The sequence below is a fragment of the Micromesistius poutassou genome, assembly GCF_964030765.1.
Source record: "Micromesistius poutassou genome assembly, chromosome: 6".
In the NCBI taxonomy this organism is placed as follows: Eukaryota; Metazoa; Chordata; class Actinopteri; order Gadiformes; family Gadidae; genus Micromesistius; species Micromesistius poutassou.
This window is the reverse complement of record NC_140276.1, coordinates 17,316,251-17,338,384: the sequence shown is the minus strand read 5'-3', so window position 1 is coordinate 17,338,384 and position 22,134 is coordinate 17,316,251. Positions and strand designations below refer to the sequence as shown.

The 22,134-nt window shown below is 45.2% G+C and overlaps 4 protein-coding genes across 5 annotated transcripts in view; 3 read left to right on the top strand and 1 right to left on the bottom strand.

The window, feature by feature from the left end:
- The window catches only part of slc16a2 (solute carrier family 16 member 2), a 25,324-nt gene extending 21,924 nt beyond the window's left edge, over positions 1 to 3,400 (bottom strand). The window contains exons 1-2 of one of the 2 annotated variants that reach the window (XM_084469741.1): positions 3,279 to 3,376; positions 2,494 to 2,986 (exon numbers count right to left, since the gene is read on the bottom strand). In XM_084469741.1, the coding sequence (XP_084325867.1) occupies positions 2,494 to 2,929 (436 nt within the window). In that variant the 5' untranslated portion in view covers positions 2,930 to 2,986; positions 3,279 to 3,376. Of the gene's footprint in view, positions 1 to 2,493 lie in introns of both variants that reach the window. The other variant, XM_084469740.1, reaches the window with a different exon arrangement.
- Positions 3,401 to 8,016: 4,616 nt separating this feature from the next.
- On the top strand, positions 8,017 to 9,505 carry LOC311345126 (uncharacterized protein). Its single transcript, XM_084469496.1, has 2 exons — positions 8,017 to 8,116; positions 8,702 to 9,505. The coding sequence occupies exon 2, from the start codon at positions 8,704 to 8,706 to the stop codon at positions 9,490 to 9,492; it is 789 nt and encodes a 262-aa protein (XP_084325622.1). The 5' UTR covers positions 8,017 to 8,116; positions 8,702 to 8,703; the 3' UTR covers positions 9,493 to 9,505.
- Positions 9,506 to 9,982: 477 nt separating this feature from the next.
- Positions 9,983 to 13,206, top strand: LOC311344646 (thiosulfate:glutathione sulfurtransferase-like). Its single transcript, XM_084469000.1, has 4 exons — positions 9,983 to 10,096; positions 11,179 to 11,307; positions 11,975 to 12,137; positions 13,014 to 13,206. The coding sequence occupies exons 1-4, from the start codon at positions 10,009 to 10,011 to the stop codon at positions 13,066 to 13,068; spliced, it is 435 nt and encodes a 144-aa protein (XP_084325126.1). The 5' UTR covers positions 9,983 to 10,008; the 3' UTR covers positions 13,069 to 13,206.
- Positions 13,207 to 14,122: 916 nt separating this feature from the next.
- top6bl (TOP6B like initiator of meiotic double strand breaks) lies at positions 14,123 to 21,738 on the top strand (the record flags this gene model as incomplete). Its single annotated transcript, XM_084469635.1, has 14 exons — positions 14,123 to 14,149; positions 14,406 to 14,511; positions 14,753 to 14,851; positions 15,923 to 16,041; positions 16,891 to 16,977; positions 17,372 to 17,427; positions 17,557 to 17,625; positions 18,312 to 18,507; positions 18,843 to 18,969; positions 19,429 to 19,581; positions 19,842 to 19,963; positions 20,497 to 20,607; positions 21,031 to 21,132; positions 21,727 to 21,738. 14 exons carry the CDS (start codon positions 14,123 to 14,125, stop codon positions 21,736 to 21,738), a joined length of 1,386 nt encoding a protein of 461 aa, XP_084325761.1.
- Positions 21,739 to 22,134: the final 396 nt, after the last annotated feature.

Here is a 22,134-nt window from a genome sequence, read left to right as displayed (position 1 = left end):
AGGGCATTGTCACATGTTCTCTTTCCCTTTCCCTGATGTGGTTTTCTTTCCAAAAGCATCCGGACCTTCTAGAAAACATCTTTTAATCAAAACAAATGATGTGCATTCCTTTCAAATAGCATCCAGCCATTTCTAGGAAAAATCTAGAACTTATTTTTATCACCTTTAGCAATCGTTAGTTATCTTTCTGAGAAAATGATTAATGTGCTCTGATTGCATCTTCAATAAAGGAAAACCGTTAAGTAGGAAGGACGACAGTGCCCAGACATGTTCAGTTCCTCCACAGGCCTTCCCCACTACGCCTGAGAGCTAGAACCAGAAGGGAATGCAGAAGGACTGGAACAGGACAGCAACACATGACTCAAGACTTTAGTGAAAGCTTTAGGTACAGGTCGCATTTTGCGTACTTCATTCACCTAAGGCCGACACAATTGTCCACCATGGTACGTTTAAAGGAGGCTATTGTGTTGGCTGACATAGGAGTACTTAACAGAGGAGAGCCGGGAGGCCAACGTTCTGCCTACAACCAAACCAGTTACTTTGTTACTTACATATGACGTGGTGTAGGGGCCATAGAGAAGCACATGGGTTTACTTAAGCTTAGCACTAGCAGCCTGCTTGTGATTGTGCTACGCTAAGGTATGGCATGTAATTGTAAACACAACCTGCAAGAAGCCATTAAGACGCACTTCCAGAGACTGGCATTGTATAATATTCCCTCTAAAGTCCACACCTGTTCTGCTCTGCCCTACACCACCCCCTGCAGATTAAGGGGTTCATACGGTGCCGAAGAGTTTCATCAACTCGTACTTATTCACTTCAATCTTATATCTGTGTAATATCTCTGAACACGCCAGAGGTCTCCAGGAGGGTTCATGTCCTATTATGGGACACAAAGTATTCACCAAGGTTGCAGTGGCTGCCAATTCTGCACATAATATAACCAGGCATTTCAGGGTAATATGCCTGAATGTATTATCATTAAATTATACATATATATATATATATATATATATATATATATATATATATATATATATATATATATATATATACATATACTGTATATAAATGGTAAATGTTCCTCATTTATATAGAGCTTTTATCCAAAGCGCTTTACAGTGTTGACTGACATTCACCCATTCATGCACACATTCACACACCCACGGCGGAGTCGACCACGCAGGGCGACAGCCAGCTTATCAGGAGCAGTCAGGGTGAGGCGTCTCGCTCAGGGACACCACGACACTCAGCTAGGAGGAGCCGGGGATCGAACCAGCAACCAGCTAATGCCGCCCCTATATATATATATATATATATACTGGGTTATTATATATATATAATAACCCAGTATACATACTAGATCACAATAAAGGAATATTAATTCAAACTATCCAAATTCAAACTATAGGTTTATTACATTGAAATACATTTATTGAAAACCTAGGATATCAGACCTAAACGCTACAATCCCAACGCATTGGAAACCCGTATTTCAGATCCATTCACATGTACAGCCGTCTAAAGGAGCTGCTCAGCTCTACCATTTTGCGTTGAAACAATTGAAAAGACAATCTAGACAATCTAGTATTGTTGTTCTCTCTGAATGACCGAGGCAGAGAGAGAGAGAGAGAGAGAGAGAGAGAGAGAGAGAGAGAGAGAGAGAGAGAGAGAGAGAGAGAGAGATAAAGACAGACATAGTGCTGCAGCTGGTAAACACTTCATGGAGTAATCCTCGACAGATTGGCCCTGAAGATTGAGGGCAAGGAAGCAAACATATCGAGACGGCCAGTCGGGGGACGGGCTGCTGGTTGTGCTTCCATCGTTAGTTTGTTTGGCCGACTGTACAATAAGTGTCTGTCCCCAACTGTTACAGGCTGGAGTCCACGAGATGGGGAAGGTTTTGGCCACTGCTTTTGCACTATATGAAGTATAGTATAATGGTGTAGATACCGATGAAAGAATTGGACATACATCGAAATGTATGAACAATATCTGAACTGTAATACCATTGTTATGACACCAAAAGTTCTGCCCTGATGAAGAAATATGGGAAGACATATATACATAAGGGCAGAAATAGTTTGACATGAATGTATATGAGACACAATAGAGTTAAAAAAGTGATCTTAAAAAACACAATACTCAACAATGTGTTATAACAACTTCTGCAAAATGTTCAACTAAAACCAACTACTTGAAACGAGGCTTTCGCAGCACACACATCTCAGCGTTACGTTTAGTCCAGACATGGTATTGCAATGGCAGCACTGCCATGTTCACAGGGTACGTTAGCTGTAGGTCTATGCAGACACACGTGAGTTCCACACAGGCCTGCCTGCTCTACGACATGCATGGCATTCATGTACACGTTTCATGCAGCAACACCTGCTGCACGAAACGCCTCGGCTGCTCCTAAAGCACCAGCACCAGCAGCAGAACCAGAACCAGCAGCACCAGCAGCAGAACCAGCGGCACCAGCAGCCTACTCACCCACTTTGAACTGGGACCTGTGGTCGTTGGGGTCTGCGTGTTCCTCCATCAGCATCATGTTGAGGATGCCAAATGAGTTTTGAATTCCGAAGATTGAACCATTGCACCAAGTGGCGGCGAACACCACTACCCACCCGAAGCCTCCGTCGGGCGGGACGAAGCCCGCCTCGGCTCCCGGGGAGCGGGCGTCGCGGCAGGGGGACCCGGGCGGCGTGCGGACGGTGTCTATCAGATGCACGGCGCTTTCCTCCGGCGCGACGCTGCGTTCACTCTCCGCCGTCTTTGTGTGGTCCTCGGCCGGGCGGCTGCCGTCCGGGTCGGGTGGAGCACCGCCGCCTTTACTCTGCTCCATCTCCGGAGGATCTGCCGGCGTCTGCTCGCTCCGAAAGTCCCCGTTGGACGGATCTCCGTGCTGCTCCTCCCCGCGGACCCCCATACTGGCTGGCTGCTCCGGCGGATGGGGTTACTGGGGGCACTGGACGCACGCGTGGGCCTACAGGCAACGATCAGAGGTGTAAACACATGGATGTCCGGGTCCGGATTCGAATGACAGCTTTGGGTTTAGTGTCCAGATCGACAGCGTGTCCAGATCGACAGCGTGTCCTTTCCTGTCAGACACCCCGACTACTCCGACCCCTTCCTCCTGGTCCCAATCTGAGCTTCAACTTCCAGAGCGCCGGGGGGGCATGTGTCATTCTAACCAGGGCGCCGGTGCACAACGAGATGGATTGACAAGTACCACCTACTTGTCATTAAATTCTCATTTGCAGAAACGAAACACCTACTTTTGGCGTCATTGCTCCATTGCGCCAAGAAGAATGCATGATGAACCTGCGGACGCTGCGCTCCAACTCCTTCCACTGCCGTTCTCGCGATGCAGAAGCCAGACGTCCCGCTGTGACGAGAGCATCGCGGACTCCTCCTCTTTCATTACATATTTGAATATCGTGCCCCGATATGAAATAGGTGGGCCGATTATGTCAGTCGCGGAGGTTGGTTCTTACTGCCGTAAATGTCAACACAGAACACGGCCTTCATTGAACGGCTTGGCCCCGCCCCCCGCCTGCAACCGACGGTCGGGATCAGCCAATGGCTGCTCTCGACCTGGTTATGGTGGGCGGGGCTTCACAACTCACGGAGAGCGGGAGTTCAGCGGGTTCTGTTTGCTCCTACTTTTTGTCAATAGGATCGGGTTAAGTTGTTATTTCATTACTCCTATTCTACAATGTGTCGTGATAGCATCAAAAAAATTATCTGAGTCTTCAAAGGAGGGAAAGATGAAAGAAGCCATACTGTCGACACAGAAATGTTTTTTTTGCAACCCTTTAAAAATAACATTTGGTCAAACTGAAATATGTTTGTGGGCTCAAAGCGTCACTTTGGATGCAGGCGGTATTATCTTCATGAGTAAAACATACGTTTGCCAAGGTCCCCGACATTCTGTTTACTGACAGGCTTCCCGTGTCCTCGTCTCAACTAAATATATTGAGTGTTTTTGATAATAAGTTGTGTGTTTTTGTAGTTTTACGCACAGCAGTTTGATATATAACCCTGGCCTGAGTGCATGTGCAATAGCGACCACTGGCCACTGAGAGGCGCTAGAACTCTGCTCAAGAAGGGGGGGTCGTGAACATAAGTGATGGGTGGGAACAATTTTAACAATAATATTTCCTATTATAATACATATAATCAAAAATGAATAATCTCTCATCTGAAATAGTGGAGCTTATTGTTTACTCACTGTGAGATCAAATGTAAAAGATACGTTGTGTTGTCTGGTGACACACACCAATTGAATGGTATGCAGTCTTTAGGCAAGATCTGTCACATTCTGCGACTCTGCACCCCACACATAAAATATGCTTTGCGCCACTGATGGCTCTCAATCTTTGCATTACAAATGACAAATGTGTCACGAACAAAGCGTTAGACAACCAGTCCACTAAATATCTACAAAAGCTCAAACAATAATACTGTTTGCACAGCTAGGCCTACAGAGAGTTCGGTCATATCCAAGCATAGTCATCGGCTCCCTCTACTCTATAACTAGGCGTATTCTCGGGGTTAGTATTATTTAGGTCAACTGATCTTCCTCATCCTCATCCGTGTCTCAGAAGTCTTTCCCTGATCGTGAAACAAGCATTTCTCAGTACTTTATTAATAGCCTTTTTTACAATCACAATTCTGCCCCAGCGTTAGTCATCACTCGGGGGTGGGAGTTAAATGTCAATCAGTGAGGACACTGATTTCAGTGTGGAAAGCGGAGGGGATGCATGAGATGAAGGCGCCTTTATAAGATGAGAAGAATTCTTCGGCGAGATGAACGATTAGTGGATTCGTGACGTGCGAAGGAATTTTAATACGAGCGTGACTACAGTGGATGCAACGGGTCCCTGTTGAAACCCACAGGTTGCCCACGGTGGTACCGGGTTACAGTGACCAGTGCCACTACTGGGCATTCCGGGGCAGGGTATTCACCTGGACCCGCAGTTCTCATGACCCGGGGCGGGCCGCTCTGACGCCGTGGCGTCGATTCCGTCTCATTAGCTCGATGACTCACCATTCACCATCACAGGGTTTACGCTCTGTCCACCCCCGGGCCTTGATGTCGCTTCTTGTGCAAGAAGATGAATAGCACATCATATATGATTCATCTGCCGTTAGTTCTGTGTGTTTGAATCAGCATTTCATTATGTGAGCGAGTAGTATCTCAGCGATATTAAAATGTCATGTTGTTAAATGAATGAATGAATTACAAAGTAAACAGTTTAACAATAATATCTTGGCCACAGCCATGGATGGCGGTAGCTAAGATGAAGATCACCGCGCCATGTTCACCCCCAAACACACACACACGCGCGCGCACACGCACACGCACACACACACACACACACACACACACACACACACACACACACACACACACACACACACACACACACACACACACAATGAATGCATTTCACAAGCCGTGCTCCACATTGACTTTGTGGGCACATGAAGACGTGTTCTAAGGCAGTGGAGACACAACAGCGGCTCATCGATGACAGCCACGATAAGGCTGTCTCGGTCCGTCCAGGATGACTCCAGTCTACGCCTCCCAGAGATCTATCCGTCGGGGAATCGCTTAACTGGGATCATTTGATGCGATTATTTATTGACATCTATTGATTTTGATCTTAATGTGTATGAAGGCGTAGCCTACTGTTTCTAACTGGCAAACACAGACTCCGTTTGGCTAATAGTGTGGTGGTGATGATGTTATGGGACTTTATGGATAAAGTGAATGAAAGAGTTGTGTCACTTTTTTTCATAAGTGGTGTTGTAATCCATAGAAAAAATGGAGTCAAACTACATAGAAACATTTGAGTGTTCTAAGTGTTCTGGACAACAGGAAGAGCACTTGACAGTGTATCCTGTCAGATCCAGAGAAAAAAGATGTTGTGTTTACATTGACATTGACTTAAGCAAGCTAACATAAACATGTATCCAGAAATAACAGCAAGCCCTATAAAATGAACCACATAAATACAGAAGCAAAAATCTTTCTTGAGAGACTGTTATCTACTCAACTATGTGGCTTTGATCTAGCCTTCTTAGAATGTTCTGTCATTCTCAATCACCCACTCTCACTGTGACTATTAACAGAAGTCTGACGCATATGGAGTGATATATATACGTATATAGGCTTCTTGTCACCACAATGTATGTTCTCTTTTCGTTTGAATTACAATGACAGTTTATAACTAGAAGAGGAAGAAGTAATTGTGGTGTGTATGCTGGCTGTTTTGCTGGCTTTTAGTGATTTGTAAAATGTTTGGGGTTGAATGAAGTTTAAACAGAAAAAGTTCAAAAGTTTAAAGTCTAAGTGGAGAAAGCGAGACAAAATAAACATAGAAATCATTTTCATAATGTTGAATATTTGAGAAAAGACCAAGATAACAAGACCTTTGATACAGTTTGAACCTAGCCCTAGCAATATGATGAGTAGCAGATGCAGGTTAAGCATTAGTAGTAAAAGTAGTAAGTATGACAAGAACTAGAAGTAGAAGTATAATGATAAATAGTAGAACTAGAATGATAGTCCTAAAAAAAGTAGTAAAAGTACTTGTATGATTCATACTAGTATTAGTTTGATGAGTTGTTGTATTGGTATAGTAGAAGTAGTATCGTATAATACAGTATAAGTGTAAATCATAATAGCATTGGTATGATGAAGTATTAGTATTAAAACAAAAGTAATACAATTGTGGTTGTAACTTGAATATTCATCCACACCTAGTTTCTCAAATTTAGGTCATAGAACGATAATGATTATACTGTTGGAATCTGTGGAGCCTCGGTTTCATATCAGACAAATCGTTTGTGTAGATAGCATGATGTGAAAAAGAAAATTTTAAGTATCTTTAGGATTTAGAAACCTAGCCTACCTGACTGTATTATTTTACCAGAAGTAGAAGGCCCGCCATGTATTAAGAAACTAGCCTCACACCATTGAGGGGACTTCACACCGTTGAAAAAACTGCAAATCTCTCTTATGAGTTAATGCACATACAGTGTACCGGTAATGTATGTTTCTATTCATGGCATGTATCATGTGTGCTCTTGATACATGAGCATATCAATATATATCCGTAATCTAAAAAAAGAACAAATTGGTAATTGTATACAAGCATAGCTTCACTGATTCAGATCTCTTATTAGTTCTCGTGACCGAATGTGTCAATCCCGGTTATCTGAAACTACACATTACCAGATTGTGTCAGATCTATAGGTGGACAGTCAAAATATTATTCACGAAGAAACTTGGGGATTTGAAACCGAGGATTATAGGGAACAAATTACGTAAAGCGCTTGTGCAAGTACAAGTAGAATGAAAAAGGAGTTGTGAAATACACCTCAGCCCATGAGTGGGCGCTGAGGAACGAGTAACGACTTGTTTGTGTGAGCAGGAGAGAGGGGACAGTGCTCTGTGCTGCCTCTCATTCCAGACCCAATGGGGGACGGAGGGCCTGTGATAAACAAAAGACATACATTCTTTATTCCTGAGAACAGACACACACACACACACACACACACACACACACACACACACACACACACACACACACACACACACAAACACACACAAACACAAACACACACAAACAAGCAAACAGATACACACATTCGCGGGCATGCACACACCCATACCCATTCTCACACACATACACACACACACACACACACACACACACACACACACACACACACACACACACACACACACACGTATACTCACACACCCACAAACGCAGGCACACACATACACACACAACAAGAATAAGCCTGCCCACTAAGGAAATTAGTATGCTATGCGGCAAAAGGGCAAATAGTAAATGCCCCCCCACCACCACCGTCTCACACACACACAAGCCTTTAGAATTATAACTAAGCAGTGGGGAGGCCGAGAGAGAGGAGGGGTGAGGGGGTGTTGTGAAGGAGGAGAGTGTTTGGGAACTAAAGGAAGCAGACGGTGATCAGACGAGAGTGAGTAAGCGTGCATATGGCCAGACCGCATATGAAGCCGGAGAACAAGAGAAGATAATTAGACCTTCATAGCACCCATCCATTCTTCAACAAGGTACGGTAAGCCCATACCAGCAATGTTGGCCTTCCTCCTTAAGGAATGGCGTTACTATGGTGATAATAACAATTGAGAAGACAAGCTTTTGAATTTGATTGGTATGTTGTGTGTGTCATGTGCTCCTCAACAAACTCAACAAAACCACAAGGTTCTTCTGATGTGTATTTTTCTAACATGTAGTCATATGGAGACATAACAGTTAACATTATATCCTTCCTTAAAAGGCAGGGGGTTAAATTTAGCTCTGGTTCCCACAGACCCTAACTGGCCTGCTGCCAGTTCACAGCAGACTGCTGGGCTCCGTCCCCCCATCAACTCATCATCAAAGACTGGTTTCACTGGTTTCACTTCAAAATGTGACCAGAGCATTATGTGTGAGGACCATTGATATACCTGGGATAGCAAAAGCCACTTTTAGTTTATCTTTTCGTTTTGATGAGAACTTTACAACTCTTGGACTACATGCTCTCAGTTAAGACTTTCGTTGGCGTGACTCAAAGACGACTCTAGCCAAAGCATTTCCCCGTGACCAAGCTTATAAATATGAACCGTAATCAAGATTCTTATCGTTTCTATTTGCAGAGATGACGGGGCTGATAGTGTGGAGGAGCCTGGCCGTGCTCCAACTCCTCCTGACCCTTGACCCCGCCCTACGGCTGACCCACGCCGTCTCCACCCCGTCCCCCATCACCCGCACTGGTTTCCAGTTCGTCACTGCCCTGGGCAACTATGACGACGACTACTCCGACGAGCTGAGCAGCCACGCCCCGAGCACCGCTCCGGCCCGGCCGCCCGGCGCCCCGCCCCAGCTCTGCCGCTACGACCCCTGCCAGGAGGACCAGCCGCCCTGCGCCGCGCTCTCAGCCCAGAGCGGCTGCCTCTGCCCCGGGCTCAGCGGGGCCTCCCAGCCCCCCCACCCCCCCCGGCTCCAGGGGCTCCAGCCCCCCGGCGGCGGCGGCGGGGACAGGAGTGACGGCGGGCCGGTGGTCCGCTGGTGCGCCCCGTCCTCCGTGGTCACCGGGTACAGGGTGGTCGTCGATGGCAACAGAGGCGCGGCCCTGGAGTTCCCGGCCCGGGGCCGTCGGGGGCAGGTGGGGGCGGGGCTGGAGGCGGGGGCGGAGGTGTGCGTGGAGGCGGTGAACGGGGCGGGGCACAGCGCCGTGTCGGCGTCCTCCTGCGCGCGGTACCCGGCGCCCCCCAGGCTCAGCGGCTCCGGGGCGGTGGGGCTCATAGGGGGCGGCGTGGCGCTCCTCCTGCTGCTGGTCGTCGTGGCGCTGGCCCTCCACCGGAGACGCAGAGCGCGACGGAGAAACACCGAGGCCGGAGGGGAGGGACTGGGGAACCCCTCGTACAGCGCCGAGGGCCATCTGTGAGACGGAGAGCCGCGCAGGGGGAGGACAGACTGAAGGGGCCGAGCTGACCCCTGGCTCCATAACGGTTAGATCAGAATCGTACACTAATGGTACTGTTAATATAGCAGACCTAGTGCCAGCACCGTTTAATATGGGAGGATGTCATGGCTGAATACCACACTGCACAAACAGTGATTGATATGTGAAACTGCAGGTTGATTTGCTGGCAAATCCCCTGGCTTAATATAGGACACACGTCATTGAATTGTAAATATTTTTACATTTTACATTTTTTGAATGTATTAACCAATCTTATGAATAAATGCATTCATATGTTATCAAAGGTCTCTGTTCATTTGTAATGTAGATGCATTATGCAACTGTGGTCCACGTACATGAATAGTGACAAAAGTGTTGGCCAGTGTCTCTTACTTTGAAAATCCTTTTTGGCGGCTATTAAAGGCGGAAACACTGTCGTGATTGGTCATGCATTTTTCCAGTGGACTTTGATCCCGCCTCTCTATTGTGTCTCAGCCAATGAATTCTCTTCACAATAAAGCATTCGGGGAAGTTGAACTGTTCTACCAGCGCTGTACCTGCTCACCTGTCGGAATGGCGAATGCAGGTAAGTTTATCAGTGTCTAATGCTTAAATGCTTTCTATTTAGCTCATGTTTCGTGGATGCGTCCGTTTTGGCATAATCAGAGCTATATAACTGATCAAATGCGGCTGTCTATTGAAAAATAATGTAGTTCTTCGGGAAGAGATGTTAAACCTTAATCACTTCAAAGGTGAATCTTGATGCACTGCTATAGTTTTCCTTATGAAATGTATACGGGAACTATTCATTGTGAGAAGGAAAGCTGTAGAATACTTCAAATAGCGGACGTATTGGTGACTCAGCATAAAAGATTCCCTCCTGTACTATAATTAAACGACTCAATAATTAATTATTAATAACCATAGGCGTGTTCCTGTCTGGTGAGAACTGAAGTATGGGCATTGAGAGCTCCTTTCGGACCTGGTGACTATGTTGTGTTAAGGTCTTACATTCAACCATTCCACAATCATAGTCCCGTGGCCACTGTTTTAAAGATGTCTTAAATTCAGAGTAGGCCATGACATTAAACTACTCAACAAGTCCAATGGTGAGAGTAGTCCATGTCGTAAGAAGTAGTCAGTGGCACAACTGGATTGGCTCAAGGTCCGTGATGCTCTCACAGCGCACCTGTCCGGCGCCTTTTGTGATAATTAATCAATCATTTACCATGGCGACCATTAATACGTCTCTGGTCATCGATTCTCTTCTATAGGCCTATGTGCGTTTCAAGAATCTGATGCTACAAATGCCGCAAAGGTTTAAAGGTTTATATAGTTTAGAACTATGTATGCTAAAATAGTTATAAATAATGCAACACAGTAATAGTTGAATAATGAAACCAATCACCCTGCCAACTAAGAAACACACTTTTTGAGTCAAGGTTGAAGCGGTCACACCATTGAATAGGCAATCACCCATTTATGATTATGAAGTACAAATTAATAACTCAGCATAATGCATGTGAACTATTTTACTAACTTACCCACTAACTTTTCATCAAGTTGATTTGATGAGAAAAAATCTTAACTGCAGCGATGAATCTCAAATCTCAGTTCAGCCCGACAGTGTGTTCACCTGCTTACTCCGTATTGTTCCTCTCCTTACAGACGGAAACCAAATCTCCTACTCTGATCTCAAAGCTCTGCTGGAGAAGAGCCAGAATCTCTTCATTGTTGACGTGCGTACGAAAGAGGAGGTCGACAAGGGTCGCATCCCGGGGTCCATCCACGTACCTGGTGAGGTGACCCGTGGATATTACATATTACATATCACGTATCACATATCAAGTATTACTTATCACATATTACATATCACATATTACGTATCACGTATCACGTATTACATATCACATATTACATTGTACATATCACATATTACATATCACATTACATATCACATATTACATATCACATATTACATATCACATATCACATAACACATATCACATAACACATAACACATATCACATATCACATATCACATATTACATATGTGGGAGCAATCACAACGGGAACAGCTGTTAGTGTATCCTACATTTATTACAAACCATCAAACTAGCTCAAACTGAATATGCTGCTTAATCCCAGATCAATAAATGTTGTCTTCTGTTGTTGTAATGTTATACTGAATGTATGGATTTTTATTCCATTTTTGCGTCCTGTCTTGATGTCCTGTTTTTGATGTCCTGTCTTGTCTGTGATGTTTGTTAAGTGAGCTGTTGGGATGCAAGACAAATTTCAGACTTTCTCTGACAATAAAGTATTATCGTATCGTATCGTTGTATTTACAACAGAATCTGAACTGAAAGCAAAGGCCTGAGTCTGTTCTCAGGACCTCTAATCTAACCTCATTACTTCCCTCCCTCCTCCCTGTCCGTCCTTCTTCTCCTCCTTGTCTCCGTAGTGGACGCGGTGGAGACTGCTTTTGCGCTGGACGCCGCAGCGTTCCAGGCTGAGTACGGGGTGGCCAAGCCCCCCCTGGACGCCCCCCAGCTGGTGTTCCACTGCCAGATGGGCCGCAGGGGCCAGCTGGCCACAGACAAGGCCCTGGCCCTGGGCTTCCAGAGGTAGAGACCTGCCTCGTGTACACTACCGCTCACCAGTTTAACCTGCCTCATGTACACTACCGCTCACCAGTTTAACCTGCCTCATGTACACTACCGCTCACCAGTTTAACCTGCCTCATGTACACTACCGCTCACCAGTTTAACCTGCCTCATGTACATTACCGCTCACCAGTTTAACCTGCCTCATGTACACTACCGCTCACCAGTTTAACCTGCCTCATGTACACTACCGCTCACCAGTTTAACCTGCCTCATGTACACTACCGCTCACCAGTTTAACCTGCCTCATGTACACTACCGCTCACCAGTTTAACCTGCCTCATGTACACTACCGCTCACAAGTTTAACCTGCCTCATGTACACTACCGCTCACCAGTTTTCTAACATAATCACACAAAGGTCTTCTAATCATCAATTAGCCTTTAAACACGATGAGCTAAACAATGTAGCATTAGAACGCAGGAGTGATGGTGGTCTGTACGCCTTTGTAGATGGTCCATTAAGAATCTGCCGTTTCCGGCTCGAATAGTATTTTACCACATTTACAATGTCTAGACTGTATTTCTGATTAATTTAATGTTATCTTCATTGAAAAAACTGTGCTTTTCTTTAAACAATAAGGACATTTCTAAGTGACCCCAAACATTTGAATGGTAGTGTATTGTTGTGCATACACACACCGCAATCAAACAACCAGCCCTGAGCCACTGAGGATGAGTCTTGTGCTTGTAGAGACACTGCCTCTTTGATGCGTATGCTATGCTGGCATACATATAGTCAGTGATGTATTTCTGTCAAACCCCAAGCTTAGACTTAAAAAGGGAATACGTAATTATACTGTCATTTTGTATGAACACATGTGTTTGTCTCTTGCAGTGCACGCAACTATACCGGTGGATACAAGGAGTGGTCTGAGAAAGAGGGAAAATGATCCCACTTGACAATCTACATTGAAGAATATACATTTATAAGCAGCATATTCATTTATCTGCTCATGTTTATTTATTTCCTGTAAAATGTGTGCATTCCTTGGATCACTTGACTGGATTAAATAAAAAATAAAATCCTGTGAATTTCCATTATTTCAGTTACATCTACAATCGACATCTAATACTGAAAATATGGCTCTTACAACTGGCCTACGGTCATTTAAGCTTTTATGTTGATATGTTTATATGAATTGTGAAGGTGTGATTTTACTTTGTTCCCTCACGGTCATATATATATATATATATATATATATATATATGCTTACACAACCAAGGGGCCACATATCCTTTTGACCTTGGCTTCATTTGTATGCTTACCTTTGTTCGTGTGTCAACATAGAATTGTAATCAACCAATCAATCATACAAGACAAATAACCTTTGAACCTGTTTCCTAGTTCTCTTGTTCTAATGACAGTTCCAATATTTGAAGTGTAACGGAGGTCACTCAGTTCAAATCATAATTTACATATTGTAAGTCTAGTACAGAGAATAACATGTATTTTCAGATGCATACGTAAAATATGTGTTTTGAGTTTCAGACAGCGACCTAAAGGCCATCCAAAACACAAGCTCTCATAACGTTCAGTTAAGAGCAAATGTGACGGCTGGCTAATTATAAACCCAGCTGGGATTAATAAATGCTGTATGCAGTGTATCTTCAGTTCTTATTGGCAGCATCAAGAATACGATGCAATACAATCGATGTCCATCTATGGGTCTGTCAGCATTATAATATCTGAGACACAGACCATTTAGCCACTCACTTCTACCATGTTGTTTTTTGCAACAAGTAGGCTACATTTAATTTGCGAAGTAATGCTTTTTAAATTATTATTTGAAACTAACTGCGAAGGCAAGTAGCGAAAGTAAAGAAGCCCTTTGCATGCCGGCCTGCGCATGCGTGCCTGGCGGTGCGTGAAGAGCGGCGGAGGCGCGAAACGCAAAACACGTGACCACCGAAACGGGGCGGCCTGTCGGAGACGACGCAGCAGCGATGAGGATACTGAACGAGGTTCAACGTGTAATATAAGTTATTATTCCCGCACATCTTCACACATTTACAAAAACTAATTGAAGACAATTGGCGTTTTCATAGTTTAGAGATTGAATGTGTTTTTTTTATTTGAAGACACTAAAACCTGTGACGTCACCTGTACAATGCTACAGGCTAACGTGGAGCTACCTCTAGCGGGACGTGGTGTGAGGTTTAGTTTGTTTGATGTGAGGTGTTGTTTGATGGTTGATGTGAGGTTTAGTTTTGTGTTTTTATGTTTCAGGTTATGCGGTTGGTTATGCTCCTGAGAAGGCAGAGAGGACGTAAGGGGTTGAAGTCTGGAGAGGGAGGGCTGATGGTCGTGCTCTGGAATAGCGACCCGCTGCTCGGTGAGCAGCAGGGAGGCATGAGTTATTAATATAATATTGAATTATTATAATAATAACTTTATTATTACATCATATACGTCCAGCGCCATGCTGAGCTTTACATCATGTAGGAGCTAGCCGTGTGTGTGTGTGTGTGTGTGTGATACATACCTTCTACATTTCATAATAACATACATGCATACATAAAAGGTTATTGGCACATTGAACCAGTCTCAGCTCTCCGTCTTTAAACCGTTTGCAGATGTTTCCGGTTCTGCGATGGGAACAGATCTGGTGTACGGGTCCATAGCCGCTGCTGGCCCCTGGTGTGAAGGGACCTCCGGGGGGGAGGTCGGACCTGGTGTGTCCACACGCACACACACACACACACACACACACACACACACACACACACACACACACACACACACACACACACACACACACACACACACACACCATGGACGGACACACACACACACACACACACACCACGGACGGACACACACACACACACACACACACACACACACCACAGACACACACCCAGACACACACACCCCCAGACACACCACGGACACACACACCACAGACACACACACCACAGACACACACCCAGACACACCACGGACACACACACCACAGACACACACCCAGACACACACACACACACACACACCACAGACACACACCCAGACACACCACGGACACACACACCACAGACACACACACCCCCAGACACACACACCACAGACACACACACCACAGACACACACTCCACAGACACACACACCCCCAGACACACACACACACACACACACACACACACACACACACACACACACACACACACACACACACACACACACACCACAGACACACACACCCCCAGACACACACACACACACACACCAGACACACACACACACACACACACACACACACCACGGACACACACACCACAGACACACTCCACAGACACACACACACACACCACAGATACACACACACACCACAGACACACACACCACAGACACACACACACACACACCCCACAGACACACACACCACAGACACACACACACACACACACACACCCAGACACACACACTGCCACATGTAGGATGGATATAGATATATTATCTATTTTTTTATTTTATTACCAACTTTGCCTTTATTTTCTCACTTTCTAAAATGCATTTTTTTTTTTTTACTTTGCCTTTCTAAAATGTTTCTAAAATGTTTTTTTTTTAAACTTTGCCTTTATTTTCTATCTATTTTACTTTTTACTTATCTATTATTTTCTTTTATTGTATGACAATGTTTCTATGTGAAGCACTTTGAGTCTGCCCTGTGTATGAAAAGTGCTCTATAAATAAAGTTGCCTTGCCTATAGTTGGTGGACCACTGTTCTGACCTTCGGTTTCGTCAGGCTCAGATCTCCTTCAGAAGCTGTTTCCTTCCGAAGGCCGAAGCCCTGAGCCGGACCCAGAAGAGCTCTGTAGCTTCACTCACGTGCACGGCCCCATCCACCTGCTCATCTCCTTCCAGGTGTTGGAAATACTTCCATTGATCCAACTTAAAGGGCTGATGTCATGCCACCAGGTGTGAGTGTGATTATTCATGTCAAGCCGTTTGAAAATGGGCATTTTCCTGTGTTCTAGTGACATCACAGGTGGGCGTGTCCACCTAGATGTGTGCTGATAGATCAGTCCACCGGCCGACCCAGTGGACTGAAGCAAACGCTGCCTCTATCCGTCACACATCTAGGTGGACACGCCCACAAACACAGGGAAAGGCAGATTTTCAAACAGCTTGTAACGGCTGATCACTCACAGCTGGTGGCATAATATCTCTAAATAACTGAACTCTAACTGAACTCAGAAGTTTAAATATATCATCATTTTCTGTCCACTACAATCTTGGATATAGCCTCAGAACATATTAACATATGTTCTGGGTCTGTTGAAGGTGGCATTGCTGTTTTTTAAGCTGTGATAGCCATAGGATAGGATAGGTACATTGTACTGTAATTATTTTTTTATTTTTTATTTTATTTTTTTATTTATTTTTAACTTAGGGGCTTTGTCACTACCTGGAGCTCACACTTAAACAGAGCCTGGGTCTGTTGAAGGTGGCATTGCTGTTTTTAGGCTGTGATAGCCATAGGATAGGATAGGTACTAGGATAGGTAATTATTTATCGTGTTTTTCACCTTTGGTTGGTAGTTTGGTAGCCAGCGTGCTTGTAAGGTTGGTTTGGACAGGGGCCTCTGAATATGTGTTTTCCTTGGATTTTGGCACAAGGGATTATAACATCTGATCCTGTGTATTAATGAAATTAATCATATTAACACGGTTAAATATCTTTTATGTTTGCTCGTCTTTTTGAGCCGTGCAGGTGAAAGTGGCGAGACAGTTTGATCAGCAGCAGTGGCCTTTTCACGTGGAGGCATTCCTACACAAGCTCAGCCTGACTAATGCAAAGGTACGAGCAGACCTTCCTCTGATGTCCGCGCAGCATCTCAAAGTCAAAGTCGGCTTTATTGTCCATTTCTTCACATGTACCAGACATACAAAGGTATCGAAAAGACGGTTCTCACTATCCCACGGCGAAAGAGATAAAGTGCACAGGCACAACAGATAAAGACAAGACATTTCCTAACACTAAAGTAAACAATAAAGTGCACAATAGATAAAGACATTTACTAATCCTTAAAATAAACAATAAAATAAATGTATATATGTTTATGTAAGAAAGTAGCAGCAAAAGGTTTCTGTAATTATAATAGTGCACAACACAGTCAGTAATAGCAGCAAAAGATATATCGTATCTAGCTCCTCAGTCACCAGTTATTTGACTGTTTTCATGTCTTACTCAGGTGAAAATACACCTCAGTTGTAAGTCGTATCAACAGAGGCTCCAGAGAACTTTCAGGTATGACAGCAGTATACTATTTATTAGGATCTGCCTTGTAACATGTACTATTTAATAAATGTCTCATACATCTGTCAGTACAGTGTTGAATGCTAAACTGTTGTTGTTTTTCTGGGTCATATTTCACAGTGGGAAGATTCAGTGTAAATTAACACTGAAAGATCAGTGGTCCACATTCTTGGACGTCACCTCCTCCAAGTCAGTCAGGCTACTGTACAGAATACATTGTTGTTTATCTCCGCCACAATCATCACTCATTTATTCCAGGTCACCTGTGGCTGTCGGGCTTCTTATGTGTGTTTGCTGCTTAACAATGTTTCCTCTGTAAGCTCAACACAACCAGTTTCATCCCGATTGCCAGCTCCTTGAGTGTGTCACATGACAGGGCATTTTGTTGTGTTATTTATCAGTGTAGTCATGGCATTTGAAGAGGCAGACTTCAAAGATAATACATATTGATCAGTGTATAATGCTCATGTTTCGTGGAGTCAGTTTTGGCGTAATCAGACCTATATATAACCGATCAAATGCAACTGTATATTGGATGTAGTTCATCAGGAAGAGATGTTCAACCTAAATCAAGTTAAATGTATAAACGCTGCTGTAGTGGTTTTCCTTATGAACTGTATCCGTGATGGGAGATAGTCACTGTGAGAAGGAAAGAGTAGGATACTCCAACTAGCTGACATATGGGTGACTCAGCATAAAACATTCCCTCATGTACTATGAACTAATTATAACTAATTAATAATTATAACGAGGAAATAACAATAGGCATGGTCCTGTCTCACTAAATAAATGAAGTTAAATCTATAAACGTATCTTTAGATAGACTTTCCATTCAGTCAGATAGACTAACAGCGTGTGTGCGGTCCTCTCTGTAGGCCGGGGGTGAGCGCCGGGGAGAGGCCCTGGTGTCACGGAGGACATCCTGTTCCCGGGCAGCGTGTGCCTCTCAGCATCCCTCCGGCAGCCATGGAGAGAGGCCTCTACGGGGAGCTCAGTCTCCAGCCCGGGGCCCTGTTGGCGCCCTGCGTGCTGCAATACCCCAACCTGGCGACCTGCCTCACACACATACAAATATCCTTTGCCCTGTTATGAAGCTCAGAAAGGAGTGCGTTGAGGTGGTTCATCTGGTCGGGATGCCCACTGGGCGCCCCCCTAGGGAGGGGTTCCAGGCACGTCCAGTGGGGAGGAGACCTCGGGGAAGACCCAGGACTAGGTGGAGAGGGAAGTCTGCGGCCCCCTGCTGGAGCTGCTGCCCGACCCCGGATAAGGGGTTGAAGATGAGGATGAGGATGTTCTAACGGTCAGACGGCAGCACACACACACACACACACACACACACACACACACGTAGACATGGGATTACACCAGCTTGCACCAGGTGGTTTCTTGACGGTGTGCGTGGCCAGGTGGAGGTGTACGGCCCCAGTAACGTGCCCCTAGCCTGCCCCCCAGACTTCCTCCAGCAGCTGTCGGTTCATCTGGACTGTGAGGAGCTGGGCATTGATGGCATCCTCCGCTGGAATGAACCCGCTGGTAACGAGGAGCGTCTTAACACACGAGATACTACAGACGGGCCACCATACCTGATTTGCCGTTGGTTCGGTTGTTTGCAATGTCAGCATTAGGTAGTGATTTATTGTGTTCCACATGCATAACGTTCAGTCTAAGGCAATGAAATACTACATCTAATTCTTGCATTCATGCATTTCATTCATTTATTGTTTTATTGATTTCTCAATCGATTGTCCCGCTTAATTCCATATAGAATAGTCAAAAACAAAAGACCATTATAAGTAGAAAACACTCGCTATTTCGGCTTGTTCTTAAGAGGGGGCAAAGCACACATGGTGGTAGTAAGGAAGCAAGTCTCAAAAGCAGTGGAAAACCAATTTTTACAACGCAAGGTGAACTCAGCAGAGCAGCCAGGGGTTGTTGCTGGAGTTCGTATTTCTCTTTAATCTGAGAGGTTAATGTCCAGTACATCCCCTGCAGATGTGCAGCAGAGAGGGGGGGCCACCCTGGCAGTGGAGGGGGGGGCCAGGGCAGAGCGGGGGTGTAGCCTGGCCTCGGTGGAGCAGAGCCTCACCCTGTTCCTCTTCCTGCACCACACGGACCCGTTCACCTCCGAGCTCTGTGACGTTATCGGTGAGGAGCAGCTGCCTCTCACCACTGGCTCAGCCCCTCCTCCCTGACGATCCTCTCAAAGCAGGATCCATAGTTCTAAATCAATGATATATCCAGAGCCCCATTATTTTATAGCGTCACCATTAACACAGCTGTATACCATCCGTACAACTAGTGCAGCACTGAAGGCTGGAATGTAAACTAAATGTTTGTCGCCTGTTTTAGCCACTCCTGCCGTCTATAGAAAGCATAAGCCTAAAGTATGTGAGCATTTCCTCCAGCTACAGAAGCGCTCCTAGAGCGCCACCTGGAGGCGATACTGAGCAACAACAGACAGGCAGTGACGGCCGCGCTGCAGAGGGAGATCAAGAACATTCTGAACACTCACAGACGGAGAAGCAAGGCAATAATAATAATAGTAATTGCTTGGACTTGTATAGCGCCTTTCATGGTACCCAAGGTCACTTAAGGCGAGCCACCTCGGAGACAAACAGTAGCCACTGATGTAGTAGGCCTGGGCCATATGGCTGAAAGACATATCACCATATAACTTGATCATATTGATCGATAATAACTATTGAATTACTATTTGAATGACCTAAAAAGACTTCTGTTTAACACTTAATATGACCTTCCACTGTTCTTCATTGAGAAATACTCCAATGTCGATACAACAATGAAAAACACTCAGATATTGTAAATAAGTACGGAACTGTGTTTGTGTAACAAACCCAGCTGCTAGATTCGGTGGTCCAGTCTCTTATCGATATATAGAACATGTTTTATATTGATATTGATCAAAGGTCTATCACGATACGATCATTTATTGTTTTCATGTTTCTGGTGGTGATGCTGTACTGTGTATGTAGGCTATGTACGATGCATTGTGTAATGTACAATTCAGATACTGTGTGTTTTTGGATGCGCCCATGCCAGGCCAGTGAGCAGTTCTGCTCAGCATTTGAGGTGATTTCCAGCTCTGCTCTCAGCGTCGTGAGCAGCAGCAGTAACCTGGAGTTCAGGGCTGCCTGCCTCAGCAACATGAGGGTAGGTCAAGCCGTGTGTATAAGCCTTATGTTGGCATTATCACCATTTATCAGCCCACATTGCTGTTAAATGTTCCCCTAGTGTCCATTTGGATTTAACATCAATAGGTTTCAGATAAATGGTCCTCATTTATAAAGTGCTTTTATCCAAAGCACTTTACATTGTTGACTGACATTCACCCATTCATGCACACAATCACACACCGACGGCGGAGTCGACCACGCAGGGCGACAGCCGGTCAGGAGCAGTCAGGGTGAGGCGTCTCGCTCAGGGACACCTCGGCACTCAGCTAGGAGGAGCCGGGGATCGAACCAGCAGCCTTGCGGTTACCAGCCGACCCGCTCTACCTCCTGAGCTAATGCCGCCCCCAGATACATGAACATTCATCATCTGTGGAGCAGTAAACCAACGTCTCTCCTCCAGGTGCGTGACACCCACGGGCTCTCCCTGGCCCTCCGCGAAGCACAGGTGAGGGTCACCTCATGGAAGTTTGTTCCGAAGGCCAGGTGTTACCCGGTACAGCGGGTGAGGATCCTGCCCCCCCCCCCCCCCCCCCCCCCCTCCCACACACACAATTTTATTATTTAAAATGAATAAATATTAAATCAATATTATTTATTTTTGCACACACAAGCACACACTACTGCTGCACAATGTATATATGTATATATATATCATAACAGACAAAGCAGTCCTAGCTGGCAATTCATTTTTTGTATCCCAAGCTTTCCTTAACAATGCAAAAAATAACTAAATAGTTCAAATAGAACTAGAGAATATGTCTGGGGGTGTGATATAGCATCACACCCCCAGACCATCAACCAAAGGCTTTGTTCTCTATATCTTTACCGTTCCACTTTAAAAAAGGATTCCTTTGGTTTGATGAACTTCACAGGAAGACACGGAGCCGACCAGGACAGAACCGTGATCCACTGACACCTGCTGGTGGTCTCATTAATAAACATCCACCGCTTGAGGTTCCTCCGATTGAAAGATACGTGTTCCATTGTTCATGTTGAGTAGTGAAGTGTACGTTGTTCTTGTGTTTCTGTAAGTGTTTCTCAATGGGCACAAATCAGGCAAACTGGGCTTTGTGTGTACTGAGTGTCCTGTGTGTAGTTGAGAGAGTAAAGAGATACAGACACATGTACAGTGTCTGTTCAGTACTGTCAAACAGATTCACGCTTTGAACTCGAACCTAACCAACAGGTAAATAAAACCAGCTCGACGGGCACGTAGCGACCTCCTCCCGTAGTGTCGGGTGGTATGACAGGAAGGCCCTGCAGGGGGCGCCCAAGGCTCACCGGGCAGAGCCATCACGGGCCTGAGCGCAGCGATCCGGGTTCGATTCCTGCCCCCCGTGGTCCTTTGCTGCATGTCCTCCCCTCTCTCTCCCACACCGTCCTGTCTATCTCACTATATCATAAAGCAAAAAATGCAAAAATAAGAAAATAAATAAAAGAAGGCACTGCATAAATCCGCCACTAGGTGGCAGTGTTTTAACTCTGGACTTCCGCCGCGGTGCTT

Excerpts from the sequence above, each read along its gene's own strand:
- LOC311345126 (XM_084469496.1), top strand. The coding sequence starts at position 8,704 with ATGACGGGGCTGATAGTGTGGAGGAGCCTGGCCGTGCTCCAACTCCTC.
- LOC311344646 (XM_084469000.1), top strand. The coding sequence starts at position 10,009 with ATGAATTCTCTTCACAATAAAGCATTCGGGGAAGTTGAACTGTTCTAC. Across the intron at positions 11,308-11,974 it reads GGGGTCCATCCACGTACCTG|TGGACGCGGTGGAGACTGCT; the intron begins GTGAGGTGACCC and ends TTGTCTCCGTAG. Across the intron at positions 12,138-13,013 it reads CTGGCCCTGGGCTTCCAGAG|TGCACGCAACTATACCGGTG; the intron begins GTAGAGACCTGC and ends TGTCTCTTGCAG.